At 47.5% G+C, this 15,755-nt stretch overlaps 1 protein-coding gene across 1 annotated transcript in view; it reads right to left on the bottom strand.

Moving 5' to 3' along the window:
* The window catches only part of LBH (LBH regulator of Wnt signaling pathway), a 24,588-nt gene extending 9,163 nt beyond the window's left edge, over window positions 1-15,425 (bottom strand). Inside the window, exons 1-2 of the mRNA XM_007470878.1 lie at window positions 15,201-15,425; window positions 12,480-12,582 (exon numbers count right to left, since the gene is read on the bottom strand). Of these exons, the coding sequence (XP_007470940.1) occupies window positions 12,480-12,582; window positions 15,201-15,226 (129 nt within the window). The 5' untranslated portion in view covers window positions 15,227-15,425. The remainder of the gene's footprint in view (window positions 1-12,479; window positions 12,583-15,200) is intronic.
* Between the last annotated feature and the right edge of the window lie 330 nt (window positions 15,426-15,755).

Below are 15,755 nucleotides of genomic sequence, written 5' to 3'. Positions count from 1 at the left end.
AGACAACTTCGGGCTTCCCTGGTGGCGCAGTGGTTGAGAGTCCGCCTGCCGACGTAGGGCACACGGGTTCGTGCCCCGGTCCGGGAAGATCCCACATGCAGCGGAGCGGCTGGGCCCGTGGGCCATGGCCGCTGAGCCTGCGCGTCCGGGGCCTGTGCTCCGCAACGGGAGAGGCCACAACAGTGAGAGGCCCGCGTACCGCAAAAAAAAACAAAAAAAACTTCATGTCCTTGATGAAGCAGTAAAGATGAATTTTTATTAAATATTGACTGTTAAGTACATGTTGTTTTAATATACTCTGTGATGAAATGCAAAGTCGGCATACAACACTTCTGGTGCACATCAGAGCACAATGGTTGTCTCTCAGAAAAGCACTTATGGGATTGAGTGGCAAGCTGAACTAGCCGCTTTTTCCATGGGACGCCATTTTCAGTTGAAAGAATGACTGGCCAATAACCATGGTTATTCAGACTTGGATATTTGGCAGACCTGAGCCTGATATTTCAAAGAAAATGAGCCTGACTGATGGTATTTGTTACCAATGATAAAAGCTGAGGTCTCAAGCAAAAATTAGAATTTTGTAAAACTTGTATCAGCCACCATAATCTTGACAGTTTCTTATCACTTGAAGAATTTCTGACTGAGACCAGTGGAGATATTAACGAATGTGATTTTTTTGATATTATGTAACAAAATGTGTTAACTTTGGAAGATCTGCATAACTCAGCGAACCTATATTTTCCAAATGATCAGGACAGCATGTTATGAAAGCAAGCATGGGTAAAAGATTCGTTCAAAGTGCAAGATAGGCTAATGAATTTTAATGTAAGAGTACAGAAAGTTCATGGATAAGGTTTCAGATTCCACATTACCACTAACCTTTAAGAAACTACCACCTACTGAGTTTTGCCAAAATATCAAAGAAGAATATATGAAAAGGCTACTAAAATATTTCTCCCTTTTCTAAGTACATATCTGCATAGGCCAGATTTTCTTCATATACTTCAATCAACACCGATCACAACAGATTGGAAGCAGAAGCAGATGTGAGACTCTAGCTGCCTTCTATTAAGCCAGATATCAAACAGATTTGCAAAAATGTGAAACCTTTCTTTGTGCTGAACTTTTTCTTTTGTTTTGGGAAATATATTTATTTTTATTAAAAAGCATTACTTATATTAACATGTAATGGTTTTATTGTCATTTTAAAGGAACTAATAAATAATAAAAAATTTAAACTGTTTTAACATCAAAAGATATAACCCACATAAACAAATATCTCTGGGGGGTCCTAAATAATTTTTAAAAAAGTAAAAGGGACTTGAGATTTAAAAATTTGAGAGCCAGTGGCCTGGAGAAAAAAATACCTTCACAAAGATGACTCCATAAGTCAAGGTTAAAGGATAATATGTTTTAAAACTGGAAAAGATTTGAGGTGCCTTCAAATATTTAAAAGGCTGACATGAAGTCTAAGAGAGAGCAGATTTTTTTTAACTCCAGGGGGCCTGTCTAAGATCAGAATGGAGGATTTCACCGCATTATACAACTTCTAACAGAAATGACAGTATCAACTCTCTCCATTACAGATGGAGAAGGCAAGGTCCAAAGAGATGCTGGGAGTTGTCTGAAATGACATAGACAGTAGCAAAGCCAAGATTAGAAACCAGTTATCCAGATTCATACTTCATAATCCCGCTGCGCTGAAAGGTTCTGAGCTCCGTATCACTGGCAGTGTCCAAAGAACACGTAAGTGACCCAATGCCACGCTAGTGTAGAGTGCATTCCCACATCTGATAGAGACTGGCCCAGTCTCAAAGGTACCCACCCACTCTGAGATGCTACGCTATCTCAGTTTTGATCCCAAGGAAAATATCTATATCCACGATCTCCAAACTTGGAGATTGAAAGAATCTTGAAAGAATTTTGAAAGAATTGAAAGAATTTTGAAAAACTGTCTCCTTTCACACCTTTTAAAACCGACACCTAAAACTTCTGCTATATTATAAATATTACCATTTTAAAATAAACTTTTATGCCACTCTTTTAAATAAGTACTCAATGGCTTATAAACACCATAGCAATTTGATATCTACCATCACCTATTTTAAAAACTCATAAACAAGCTCATAAGTCAAATCTTATTCCTTTCTCTACTTGAAAATGTATTTCCATTCTACTGCTCCGTAGAATTTTATATTAATGTATTCTCATGTTTGAAAGTTTTTAGTCATTAGCTTTTTTCATACTTCTCTGCAATAAAAAGATGTACTTGTAAATTGGCTTTTAAGTTTTTATGTCCCATGACCCTAAGGCTTGTTAGTTAAAAAAATAAAATTCTGGATTGGCTTATTGCAGCTATTAGTATATAAGTAATCAATAAGCATACCACAAATAATTATTAAACGCAAAGCTAATTTTTCACTGGTTCTTTTATAGATAGGTGGGATTTATGAAGCTTCTTAGACAGTAACATTTTTAAATGGTCCATTTGTTCGATTCTCCTAAGGTTTCTATACCCTGGGAAGGCACCCTTAAAAGATTCACGTAGGTGAGAAGCAGGTCCTCTTACAAAGGGGGTGGAGGGAAATCTTGATAGGAAAGGTAGGAAAAGAAAACTGGTGAAGCCTGTCTTCAGGAAATGCAATTTTAGAAAAGGAAGAGAAGGAAGGTAAAGATGTGGAAATTGATTTCTCCAAAATGCTCTCTGCTGTCCTAAACCTTGAAAGTTGAACCTCAGGGGCAGCTGTCCTTTGGTTTTAACACTTTGTTAAAACATGAAGGGGTGTATACATAGAGCCTGATTAAGAAGTAATTTGGCATTAAAACCTCCAATATTCGGGTGCCAAGGAAAACAGCCAAGAGCGTTTCTGATATGGCTTTAACTGCTATATCCAAGGGAGCAAATGACCAAAGAAATACAGAAATCATAATTTAGTATTGGCTTATCTTTAAGAATGCTTCCATCCAAGAGGACAGATTCAACTCTCAAAGAAAAAAATTCCTTCATGGTAACAACGGTGACGCCAGTCACAGGAAGTCAGACACCACTGTGGTTATGCTTTCCCGTCCATATACACACTATGGCTCAATTATATTTTTTCTTTACTCACTTGTTTAAAACATTTAAAAAATAAAATAAAATTCTATCACTACATAAATGGAAAGTAGTATTACTTGTCATAGGTAATAACCATAAAATACACTAACATTTTCAAAGTTTGTCTGTGTAACACCTAAATTAACTTTGTAAACCGCCAGGCATATGTGGACTCTACTGGAACATTGGCCTAGGCTGTTTACCTGTTGCAAAGAACCTGGAGCCTTGCAGTGCTATTGGGTGGAAGGCCTTGAACACTGGCCCAAGACTTCCATTATGTTCAGATCTACTTCTAAGAGCCCAGTTTACCCTTGATTCCAGGGAAGCAATATTTCTAAACCATGACCATTCCATAAGCCAGACCTGGAACCCCAGGAAAACCAAGACGGTTCAGGGGACTAAACGTGCGTCTGTTCAACCTTCGTGGGTATCCAAGCCAAGGCAACTACCCTGGTCTTCCTCAAGGTCACACGGTGCTCCAATGTCATTAACAGAATAAAGGAGATAAGTAGGGGAATCGCCAACTCATATACATTTGTAATTCACAGAGCATGTCAACATACCCACTATGGGACAAGAATGTCGCTGGCTAATTTGCAATGATGGCTAAATGGTGCCTCAACATCATTAACTGTTATCATCTCTGCTCAAAATAAGCAGTTAACAAACTAGGGGAAGATGTACAACGTCTCCCAAACACTTTAAAGTAACCAAACACCTTTCTGACTCTCTCCACAAAGCTCCTCCATCACCCCATTGGTAGAGATTTTACAACCCTGAGATTCTATTTGCTAGAGCTTTCAATGCTGGGAGCTTATACTATAATAAACTCTTTTATTTGTCTTCTGTTATTAAGGTAATATACAATCAAGAGGCTTAATGATGTTGAATCTCTTTGATTCAGCAATTCTACTTCCAGGAATTTATTCTGAGGAAACAAATCAGACCTGCGCAGAGATTTGTGTAAAATGATATTCAAAGCAGTGTTCTCTGTAAGAACAAAATATGCCACAACCTAAATATTCAGCAATAAGTGGTACATAACAAAATGAAATGCCATTTTACAAAGAAAACCAAATGACAGGAACATAGTCACAATATTATACGAAGTGAAAAAAGATTCACTCTGGCACGTACAGTTTTACCTCAATTTTATTTTTTTAATAAAAATGCGTATAAAATACTGGAAGTAAACATACCAAAATATTTCAGTGATAGGAATATGGGCATTTAAAATTTCGTTTGTACTTCTCTATATTTTCCTAAATTTCTAAAAGGAATTAATATCACCTTTATAATTATAACACACACACACACACACACACACACACACACACACACACACATACTCTCTCTCTCTCTCTCTTACACCTTTTGACTCAGAAATTCTATTCCTAAGACTCTAAGGAAATAGTCTAAACTATGGACAAAGATTTATATATAAAATTATATATAAATTATCACATTATTTATAAGAGAAAAATATATACAATTTAAAAATAATTCAACAATTGGAGAATGGTGAAAAAATCATGTTGTAACTTTATAACTTTGTGCAGTTATTAAAATGCTGGCTTTGAAGCATTTTTAAGATAAATTGTGGGCTTCCCTGGTGGTGCAGTGGTTAAGAATCCGTCTGCCAATGCAAGGGACACGGGTTCGAGCCCTGGTCCAGGAAGATCCCACATGCCATGGAGCAACTAAGCCCGTGCACCACAACTACTCAGACTGTGCTCTACAGCTCACGAGCCAGAGCTACTGAGCCCGTGAACCACAACTACTGAAGCCTGCGCGCCTAGAGCCCGTGCTCCACAACAAGAGAAGCCACTGCAATGAGAAGCCCACACACCACAACGAAGAGTAGCCCCCGCTCACCGCACCTAGAGAAAAGTCCGTGCACAGCAACAAAGACCCAACTCAGCCAAAAATAAAAATAAATAGCATAAATTAATTTATTAAAAAAAAGATAAGTTGTGATGATGTGATGCTGATGACTTACATACCATTAAGTAAAAAAGCAGAACACAAGCGTGTGTGATCTTGGCCATATAAAAATATAAGTTCCGTGGAAAAGATGCTAAAATGTTAACAGTTGCGATTTATGCATGGTGAGATTATGGTGACTGGAAAAAGAAGTTTAAAGAAGAAAATAAAAATCCCATAATGGGCCTATGCTACTTTAAAAATTTGAAAAGTTAAGCATAAGAATAATAAAATACATAGTTTGCCAGTGAAAATATGAAATTACTCAAAAAAGGGGAAGGAAAAGAAAATTTTCCTGTAATTACAGCACTCTGATCTAAAACAACTGCTATTAACATTCTGCTGTCTGCCCTTTTGGTCGTGTGTGTGTGTGCGCATGTGTGTGTGAGTTCATGTAAGTGCATGAGAGTGTGTGTGTGTGTGTGTGTATGTGTGAGCCTCTGTAGGCATCTCAGGCTCTGTCCCATGGGGATCAGCGGCTGAGCCTGGGGCTGCCCACACTCCTCAGGCTAATGCTCACCTGTGGATAAATTAGAACTGACACATAGGGCTGTGTCTGGAGAAAATGGTTAGGAATTTGGGAAAACCAAGGATGCTCTCAAATCCAGGGTGGACATGTGTTTCAAGCTCTACAAAGTAAAGACAGGAGATGAATTCAAGGTATACTAATTAATTCTGCCTGGGAACCACCTTCAGGTTCAAGTTAGGAGAGAGTCAGACCTAGAGACCAACCCCCCCCCCCGGACTGAGGTTTGTGACTTCCCTCCTTGCTCAGGGCAGTTCTCCTTTGAATGAGAGATCTGGAACCTTCCTTCCCATTGGCTCCAGTACAATTACTGGCCGAGTTGCAAGTAGTCGATGTCGCTTCAGCTAAATGCTTGGGTGCCTCTTCTATACAGTTTAACTAAAAGGGGCTTCTGACAGTGTAAGGCAATTAATTCTAGCAGTGAGGGGACTGAGGGAGCTCCCAAACTTGCCTTGAGGTCAAAACAGGCTGGAGAAACTTTTGGCAAATATTAATTTTTTTCTAAGATAGGTCTGTGCAACGAGGGGTCCTCCCCCAGTCAAGGAGTGGGGAGCAGACACAGGAGTTGATTGACTGATCAAGAATCCTCCTGAGGGCCTCCCTGGTGGCGCAGTGGTTGAGAGTCCGCCTGCCGATGCAGGGGATACGGGTTCGTGCCCCGGTCTGGGAGGATCCCACATGCCGCGGAGCGGCTGGGCCCGTGAGCCATGGCCGCTGAGCTTGCGCGTCCGGCAACGGGAGAGGCCACGACAGTGAGAGGCCCACATATCGCAAAAAAAAAAAAAAAAAAAAAAAAAAAAAAAAAGAATCCTCCCGAGCTGGGCTCCGGGACAAGGGAAGGGAAGGTGGTGAGGCGAGAGACAACAGAGGGGGGCGCAGAGTCTATGAGACTGAAAAGGAACGAAGCCCCGGCAACTCTGGGCCCCGTGTGAATGAAGGCCTGTCTTCATCCTCCGAGGATTATTTCAGGACTCGGGCCTGACAGATCATTTGAGGACATTCACTAGACACCCAGGAATAGCTCTTGGCTCCAGTCACAAGATTCGCCACCCAAACTCATCCATTTCCCTAATGGTACAATCCTCCTCTCTATCTGACCTGGGAGACTGGGTCACCATAGAGAAAATGCTGATTCTATAAAAACCCACGCCGTGGGATAGCCAAGGTGGAGGGATAATTCTCAGTTCAGGAAAGGGAGAGAGGAAGTGTCTAATCAATCATACAGCAACCATTAAGCAACTACTTGCAGGACACTGTGCCCGGCATTGTGGGAACAAAGAGCCGTCTAAGACACAGACTCTGGGTCTGGAGAGGGATGAACACACCACCGCTTGAGAGGCCTCAGGCCTAACACAGGCCCTTTGAGGGAAGGCCAGGTTGTATGGCTCCAGTGTGTGTCACGTTGGCTAGGGAAGTGAAGCAAGCTTGTTCTCTCCCTGGCAGTGCTACAGACTCACAGTGTGTGTTGGGGAGGAACCCCATGGGAATAATTCCAGCCCTCTGCAGGCCCTCACCCAGGGGCATTCCAAAACACTGAACACCATGTTTGTGTCAAGGCCTTGGGCACTGAAGGAAGGTGCTGGATCTCTCATACAAAGTAGACGTGACCTGAAACTGATGTGACCTGGGCACCGACTCAAAAAGAGGCCGCACGGGGTTTCCCTGGTGGTGCAGTGGTTGAGAGTCTGCCTGCCGATGCAGGGGACACAGGTTTGTGCCCCGGTCCAGGAAGATCCCACATGCAGCGGAGCGGCTGGGCCCGTAAGCCATGGCCGCTGAGCCTGCGCGTCCGGAGCCTGTGCTCCGCAGCGGGAGAGGTCACAACAGTGAGAGGCCCGCATACAGCGGGGGAAAAAAAAAAAAGGCAGCACGTTCAGACACAGGCCCAATGCCACCCAAAGACATGAACTTGTGCCTCTGAACCTTGTGGCCCTAACTGCCTGTTTGCCTCATGTTCTTACGAATTGTAGCAAGCAGGGAGCAGGGAGGACGGGGTGGGGATAGGAAAAAGAAAACTCACTGAGATTCCAGGAGCATGTTGTGTCCATGGGGGGACATCTCCTGCCAAGTGCTTCGGAATTTTAGCTTTATGTTTCTTCAGGGACAACTGAGGCTTTTTTAAGTCTGATGTGAAAGATGTTTTCCTGGTGACCATGGTACTTCTGTGCGCCTGCCCAGCTGGGCCTCCAAAACTCTTGAGAACTTGTTGGGTACCACAGCTGGGAGTATCCAACGCGACAAGGGCACCAGGAGGAGGAGACAAAGGGAGGCGATGACTTATGCCTGGAGTGGCCTTGTGAGCGGGGGCTTGAGGGAGGCGAATAGAGGCACGCGCAGGAACCCCAGCCCATCATTGACTTCAACATCTGCACTTACACGGGTGGGAGCAAGGAGAGCCAGCCTTGGGGGTCTCATAAAGAAAGGCTCAGCAGAGAGGTGAGTGAAGAGAAAGTGTTTCCGAAGTGCCACCTGACTTTAGAGGTTCAACTGAGACTATTCTTTGAGAGAGGAGTTGCTGCTTCTGATAAAGAGCGAGGAGGGAGAGATAAAGGAGTCGTCTATTGTTGGGCCTTGGAGATGGAGGAAGCAGAGAGTTCCTATCTGGGGAGGAGCTATTCTCAGCCAGCACAGTGCATTAGACCCGTCCTAATGCAGAGCTAAAAGCGAGACTCAGACTGCTAGAAGCGAACGGCAGGGCTGTGGCAGGAGAAGGTCACCCACCACTGTCCCTCTTCCCTATCCTATAAAACGCCAGGATATCCCTTCCTCCTGTCGGGAAATGCAGGGGAAGCTCCTAGGGAAGGCCCAGAACACGGGGCACTGTGGTACGTGCAGAATTAGCGCCTCTGGCTTACAGCGCATCCTCCCCGGCTCCCCTCGTCTGACTGGTGGGCGGCCGTTAAATGGTAGGAGTATGAGACCAAGAACAGCAAGAGGAATACAAAAGGTGACCAGGGAGGGACATGTATGCTGATCAGAGAGGAATTTAAAGGGCCTTGGGAAGGATAAAATTTATCAGATCCTGGTCCAGTTGCTTTAGATGGGACAGTCTTAAGTGAAAACTGGGGAGCCGTATCTCTGTCTAGAACTTAGCAAGGGGGAGAGAACTGCAAAAGCCTCAGCAAACTGTGCTGGGCGAAGCTAGGCAGCAAGGCCAGAACACACAGCCCTTGGTGGTGGCAGCATCAGTGTCCACAGGCAAATGCCCAGGTCCCTTCTCCAGGCCAACTCAGGCCCGGCACGTAAGGAGACCCAGTCAGAGAGGCATTCCGAATTGCCACATTCTTAGAGTCCCTAGAGCTGTAATGGGGGAGCCTGCAAGGCAGCCACTGACCTGCTCCCCTGAATTAGGGAAAGGAAGAAGACATTAGGCGCAGACGTTCCCATCCCAGGGGCCAGAGAACAGGAGGCTGACAGATGCAGTGTGGGGAGCGAGCTGCAGCCAGCAGGGGCAGAAATGTCCTCATGGAGACCCTCCCACTCAGCCCTGTGAGCTGGCCACCACTCCCATCCCGCCCAACATGTCCTTGACTTTCTAGTAACTATTCACTCACCCACCCCGTGGGGTGTCATAATTCATGCCAAGTGAGAGAGCAGACGTGCATTGCACATACTGAGTTGACTCTCCAAGTAAATGTTAAAGACAAAACAAGGCACCAGCTCTGTGGATTTTTATACATGCTAACTCCCAAAGCACAAGAGACGGGTTTACCCGAATCTTTCAGGGGATAAAAAGACAACTATCTGACCCTGAGGAGGCCCTTTAAAAATTCTAAGGCAGAAGTGAAGGTGGGCAGCTTCAGAACCAAGAGACTCAATTTAACTGAAAGCACCACCATCCATTTAGCACCTGCTCTGTGAAGGCCCAGGCTGTCACCTCGGGTTGGGGAGGGCTGCAGGAGGGGTGATGGCTAATGGGCACAAAAAGGGAATAAGTCATCCCCTGCCCTCGGACACATGGGCAGGGAGAAGCTCAGGCAGGACCACGGCAGCATCATTTAAGCACAAATGCCACAGGTGCTGGAGAAGAGGGAGGTCACACCTGGGGCAGAGAAATCGGGAAGCTTCCTTCTGGGTAGGTCTGGAAGGGGGGGGAACAACTGACAAATTCCAGTGTGCCTATTTATTTTATGACCTTGTTTCAAGGTCAAACCACAAGTCTTAGATTCTATTTCAACTGCCAAGCTGGGATTGATGTCTCCTTCCCACTTTTAGTTCCTTGGAAAAGCAGGTCGCAGTAAAAGCCATGTACTATTATTACCCTCAGGAGGAATGCCAAGAACAGAGTTCAAAGATCTCCTGCCCCCAGAGCCAAGCCTAGCCTGAGCATGTACAATGGACAGGCTCCAGCCAAGTGCAGCCCCAGCCAATCCCCAGAGCTCTGGTGGGAATGTGTTTAATTGGATGGCACTGGCTTTGAGTGGGCCCAGAAAATACCGGTCTCCTGACAATTGGCAGACCAGTTCGCTGCACAGCCCTGCACCTGGCTGAAACAGGGGCAAGCCAAGGGGTATCTGAAGGTGCAACAAAATTAGATGTGGAAGTGTCCTCTCAAAGCCTCTTTCAAGGCCCAGCCCCAGTCTGACCTCCTTCTCCCAAGCCTTTAGATTGTCACACATCCCTGGACTGACCGTAGCTTTCATATTGCTCCACCAGATGGCCTGTGTTCCAGTTATATACCTGCTAGTTTCCCACATGAGCCCTGGACCCTTCCTACAATGCCCAGCATAGCATGTTACATACAGCAAGTGTCCAATAAATACTGCTTGCTTGACGATAACCACCTCTCCCCTTTCTCTTCACCAGGCAACCAGAAGACCTTTCTGAAATCTTGTGACAGAGTGCTTTGAAGTTCTAGGTAAGATATTTTGGAACTGTGCAGTCGTCCCCACTCAGGTAGCAGGACAGATTTCCTGAGAGGCTGTGAAAACTGGGCCCTAAGTCCAGCACCACAAAGGAAGATTTGAGGGCCCTTTTCTTAGGCAGCATCGAGTTATCTTGGGAACCCAGAGGCGATTTTATTTTCCTCCTGCCGTGGCAGCCCCAATTCAGCTGTCCTCACCCAGCACTGCAGCCCCTTCTTGGGTCATGACCTGTTCTTACCCTCAGATCCAGCAGAATGACCTGAAGGTCAAGAAAACTGCCCTGTAGGACCTGGTCCTTTATCCTGGAACACGTTCAAAAGGAGAATATCAAAAAGCACACACAGACATACTGATGACTGTGTTTGGAAAGGTTTTGTGATGGAAATCTAAAACCCAGAACTGAAAAAACAAAAACAAACAAAAAACAAAAAACACCTCACCTGTAACCACAAAGAGATTCAGTCTGATTCAGTGGCTTGGAAACTGGTATCCAAAAACACCCCAGATGGTAGGTCAGGAAACTTCTACCCTTCCACAGGCTGTGGGGCTTTCAATTGTCTCTCTCAGACCCACTCTGAGGGTGGAAGGTACAAAACCAACCAGGAAAGGGTATTTCCCCCCTCCCTCTGAATCCCCTCAGGCTACCTGAATACTTATTTCCAGCCAGCAAAAGGGGCTTGGCCATTTTGACACACAACAAAGGGGCCTTCTCTAACCTCCCAAGTGTGTCTGCGGTGACTCTTGCTGTCACCTGCCAAATTACCTTACCCAACCTTAGCTTTCATCTCAGCTCTCTTTGATCACCCTCCCTCCATCACACCCACCCAGCTTTCTATTTTCTCTTCCTTCACAAAACAAATGCCCCTGGAATGGTTCTAAGGCAGAACAAGTCTAGATTCTAGCCAAGAGCCAACCCCAAGGCACAGACACATGATACATCAGAAGAGCAAGGTTTTGGAGTTCGAGACTCAAGTCATCCACTCAGTCTGAGCCTGTTTCCTCATCTGTGAAACAGAACAAAAATTCCCATCTCAGTGCCCACGGTCAAGAGTGAATGAGTAACATTTGTAAAGTGCATGGCCCATAGCCACATTCAGTTAATATCTGCTGAATGAGCCCACTTCATTCATCTTCCCCGGCCAGCCATCCTACACAATTTCCCTAGCTCCGAGATCTTCCCTTAAGAACAGACTCTTTCCTCCCCTGAAGGTAATAATGTAGGCACTCTTCTTGGAAATCTGAAAACAGTTCACTGCCTCGGTGCCATCTGGAGGTCTCTGCAGCGGGCTGTGGGCAGTGGAAAGTGAATGGCAGGCCAGAAAGAGCACTGGGCTGAGAATCTGAAGGTGTTACTTAGACCACTTTTTTGGTCCTTATATATTCTGGATCCACCACACAGCATAATCTCTATGCTGGATCCTGGCAATAACATCCCTGAGAGAGCTACCCTTCTGGGAAAGGTCTCTTCAACTCTAAGTAGTTTGAACATTAACCCTGTTGGAATCAGTTGGTCAACCATCAACCAGAGGAAGAAAGCAGCATTTGACACAGCAATGCCTCCACCAGACTACCCTTCCCCATAAGCTGCCCCTCACAGCAATGTTGCTACTGCCCAAGGCTTGGGTGGGGAGGGAAGTTCTGATCTGAACTGACTGCACATTATCACTTCCCCCTTTGCCACTATGAAGGGGAGAGTCCACAGCAGCCAGGATGACTAATTAATAACATCAACTCATGCTTCCTGAATGCTTACTGCCTCCCAGGTACTGTGAATGCCCTTATCCATGTCATCTCATCATGTTGAATCTTCACCACAATTCTATGAAGTAAGGACTATTGTTGCCCCATTTTACAGATTAAGAAACCGAGGCTTACTGGCATTAGGGGACTTTCTCAAGGGCGCATAGCTCTTACACACAGCACTGGGATACAGAACCAAGTCTGCCTCCAGCCCCAGCAAAAGACACTAGGCTCTAAGGAACCAGAAGGAAGCCAGTACTGAACTTACCTGATAGGAAAGGCCATCCTTTCGGGGGTTGAGGCCAATTTCCTCCATGGATGGGGTGTTCATCATCACCTCAGTCATCTCGGCTGATCTCAGATAGTCAGGGCTGCCAAGAAACCCAGAGTAAAAGTCATCAAACACACACACTTTCACATGCCTACTCTTGGTGCCTTCTGCTGTTAAATTAGAGGACTGCCTGGAAGCAGGATGAGAGGTGTTCAAAACAGAACTCGCCAAAAAACGAGCTCATGCCTCGAGGAAGCACCTTACAAGCCTAGAGCATCAGGGCTCTCAACCTCCACCAGCAAAGCCCATTGTCTGAAAACCGCTCTGGCAAACCTCCTCTTCCCTCCTCTCCTGTACTAGTTCCTACTGGCACAGAGCGACTCTGGATTTTCTTTTAAGTGACAGAACTAGAAAAAACAAAAACAAAAAAAAACAGTAAGTAGCTGAGGCCGTCTATCTATATTAAAACCAATTCAACCCATCTCTAGGGGAACTGAATATTATTATTACATAATGATAACAAGTCAACCTCAGAGAAACCAAGTTCGATAATGCTGCCTTCCTAAATTTCTCTGTGTCTCTGGTGTTCCTTTTTGCAAAATGTCCCACTTAAAGCCCCAAGGGGTCAGCTTTCTGAAAGCTTCACATCTGCCATCCAACCTCTTTCTCTAGCCCCAGCCACAGCAGCTGCAAGCTCACAGCTTGAAAAACATCCCCTGGATTAAAAGCCTTAAGGATGCCCGGACTCTGACTGCAAAGGAAATTTCCAGAGGGGCCAAGCTGGCCCACCAATGGCTGACATGTGAAAGTGCTTTGTACTCTGTAAGCAGGATACAAATGTTCCATTATCCTCACACAAGCCATGGGCACGTACAGGGTCCTGAATGTGTAATGCCAAATAGCACATACCAAAGTCAGTGTACTCCCTACACAACAGCCAATATTTTCACCATCATGCCTTTACACATGGTTAAAAAAAAAAAACAAAAAAAAAAAACGTAGGGTAGGCCTTAGAAAGACTGTATCTAAGGAAACAGGGGTACCAAACTCTTTTCCATTTTAAAGCTACTACAGAGTAGAAATGGCACAGGATTTGGAAACAGAAGCAATAGGTTCTGGTCCAAGCTATGCCGCTCAAGTGCTGTGTGATCTTGAACAGGTCATATAACCTCTCTGAGCTGCAGATGCGCTGTTAGTCTGTTACCATGATGCTAATAATGCATATCTCACAGTTATGGTAAAGGACTAATCTCTGGGGGGGAAAAGCATTGCAAACTATGAAATGCCAATCAACTGTAAAATAATACCAAACCTTAATCTCTCAGGGGACAATAACCCTGATGAGTCTTAACACCATCTTGGCAAGTTTTGAGTGGCCAGGGGCACACAGCCTCCAGCTGCCTTCCAAGTCTCACCCATATGGTACCTGGAGGTGGGAGGGAAGGAGAGCTCAGAGGAGAGAGGATCGCAAGCCTCCGGGGTGAGGAAATTTTTACTTTGTTTTGAGAGTTCAGTCTCCTTTCTAAACAGAGACGGGCTGGGTTGGGGGAGGGGAGACCAAAAGAAGATGCTAGGCTTCCGGGCAAGTTTAGGGTCAGAAGCCAGGACTCCAAAGTCAGTTTCCCCCTGGGTTATGGAGAGGCTACTGCCCACCCCCAAAGTAATTGGCCAGAAGAGCGCCCACCGGGCTCTTGCCAGGCTCTTAGCCTGGTGTCTGAGCGTTCGCTCCTCGCTCCCGGCTGTGGCGCGGGGCCGAAAAGCTGAAGCAAGAAGCATGAACTTTCCGGTATCTGAGCTGAGCAGGACTGCGCGGACATGGAGCCTGCGGGGCCGGGCTCTCCGCGCCCGCACCTGGGAGCGAGCTCCAGGCCGCCACAGCGCTCGCCCCCCGACAGCTCTTCCTCTTCCCCAGCGCAGGAAGGAAGCAGCAGCCGGTGCGCAAGTCCCAGCGGCCTTGGGCCTCGCTCTTCAACGAGGCGGGCGCCCGGGGCGCATCCCTCCCAGCCCCGATCCCCGGTCGGGTGCAAACCTCCGCCTTCCCCCACCCGGCCCGGGCTCCTTCCCGGCGGGCCCGGTGAGGGCAGCTCCTCCCCAACCCGGGCCCCCATCAAGGCGCGTCGGGTTTAGGGGCTATGGAGAGAAAAGGGATCGAGAGGGTGGCAGCGAGGGACTGTGCTGCTGCCTGTGGCTTCAGTCGGGTTACGTGTGGAGAGAGCGTTTTCCCTCACCCCTCGGAGCTCTGCAAACGCCGCCGCTGCACCAGCGCTGCACCAGCTCAGCCCCGCTGCCGCCGGCCTCGACGCCAAGACTTGCATGCAAACAAAAAGGAAAAGGGGAGGGGCCCGGGGAGAGCAGGAGCCCCCTACGCCAGGCAGGGCGCGCGCCTCCCGCAGCCCTCCGCGAAGGGGCTTTTATTAGCCGGGTTCAGCCGTGACCCCTGGTTCTCCCCCGACCCCACTACGGCCGTACGCACACCCTCCCAGCCGTCACTTAAGTGAAGGCTTCGAGTTCACTTCCTTTGTCTGGATGCTCTCAGCGCCACCTCCCCACCCCCACCTTTGCAACCTTGACGTTGGCTCCTGCTCCGGCTTGGGCGGCGGGTTAGTGCCCGGCGCCCGCGCCACCCGCTGCCCTCGCACAGAGCAGGCACGGGCAGGCGCCCGGGCCCCGCAGCCACGGCCGCGAGACGGATGCCCGCCGAGGGCGCAGGATACTCACCAGTGAATGGGGAAATATACAGACATGAAGTCCTAGGGGAGCCTGACCCACGCCCTTGTGATTTAAACACGGTCACTGCGTCTCGGGTAAGGATGTCACGGGCTCAGACAGGCGCTGCAGGCTGCCGAGTGTGGGCACTGGGCGTTCGCCGGTCTGCCTCCCGGAGACAGCCCCACTGCCAGCAGCGTCGGATAAGCAGACGGAGCTCTCGGCTCTCCACCGAGCTCGCGGCCCCACAAAGAGCCCAGGAAGCCGTATTTATAGGGGAGGGGGCGGGGCTCGGTTCCGGGAGGCCCCGCCCCCCCTCGCCCACTCCTGGAATAACGTCACCAAAATCATGAATGGCTTCGGCGCTCGCAGCTCCCGCTGGCGGCGGCTCGGGGGCGCGCTCGGCTCTGCTCCCCGAGGGCAGTGGTTTGCTGCAGCTTCTAGCCCGGCCCCCACCCCACGACTCACACACGCAAACACGCGCGTGGCCACGCGCGCGCGCACACGCACGCAAGGGGACCGGAGTTCAATGTCAACGCTACTTCAGACCTACAATCGCGCGGGCGT

This window comes from Lipotes vexillifer, unplaced genomic scaffold (genome assembly GCF_000442215.2).
Source record: "Lipotes vexillifer unplaced genomic scaffold, Lipotes_vexillifer_v1.1 scaffold717, whole genome shotgun sequence".
NCBI lineage: Eukaryota > Metazoa > Chordata > Mammalia > Artiodactyla > Lipotidae > Lipotes > Lipotes vexillifer.
The sequence above is the reverse complement of the archived record's forward strand: the minus strand, read 5'-3'. Positions and strand labels throughout refer to the sequence as shown.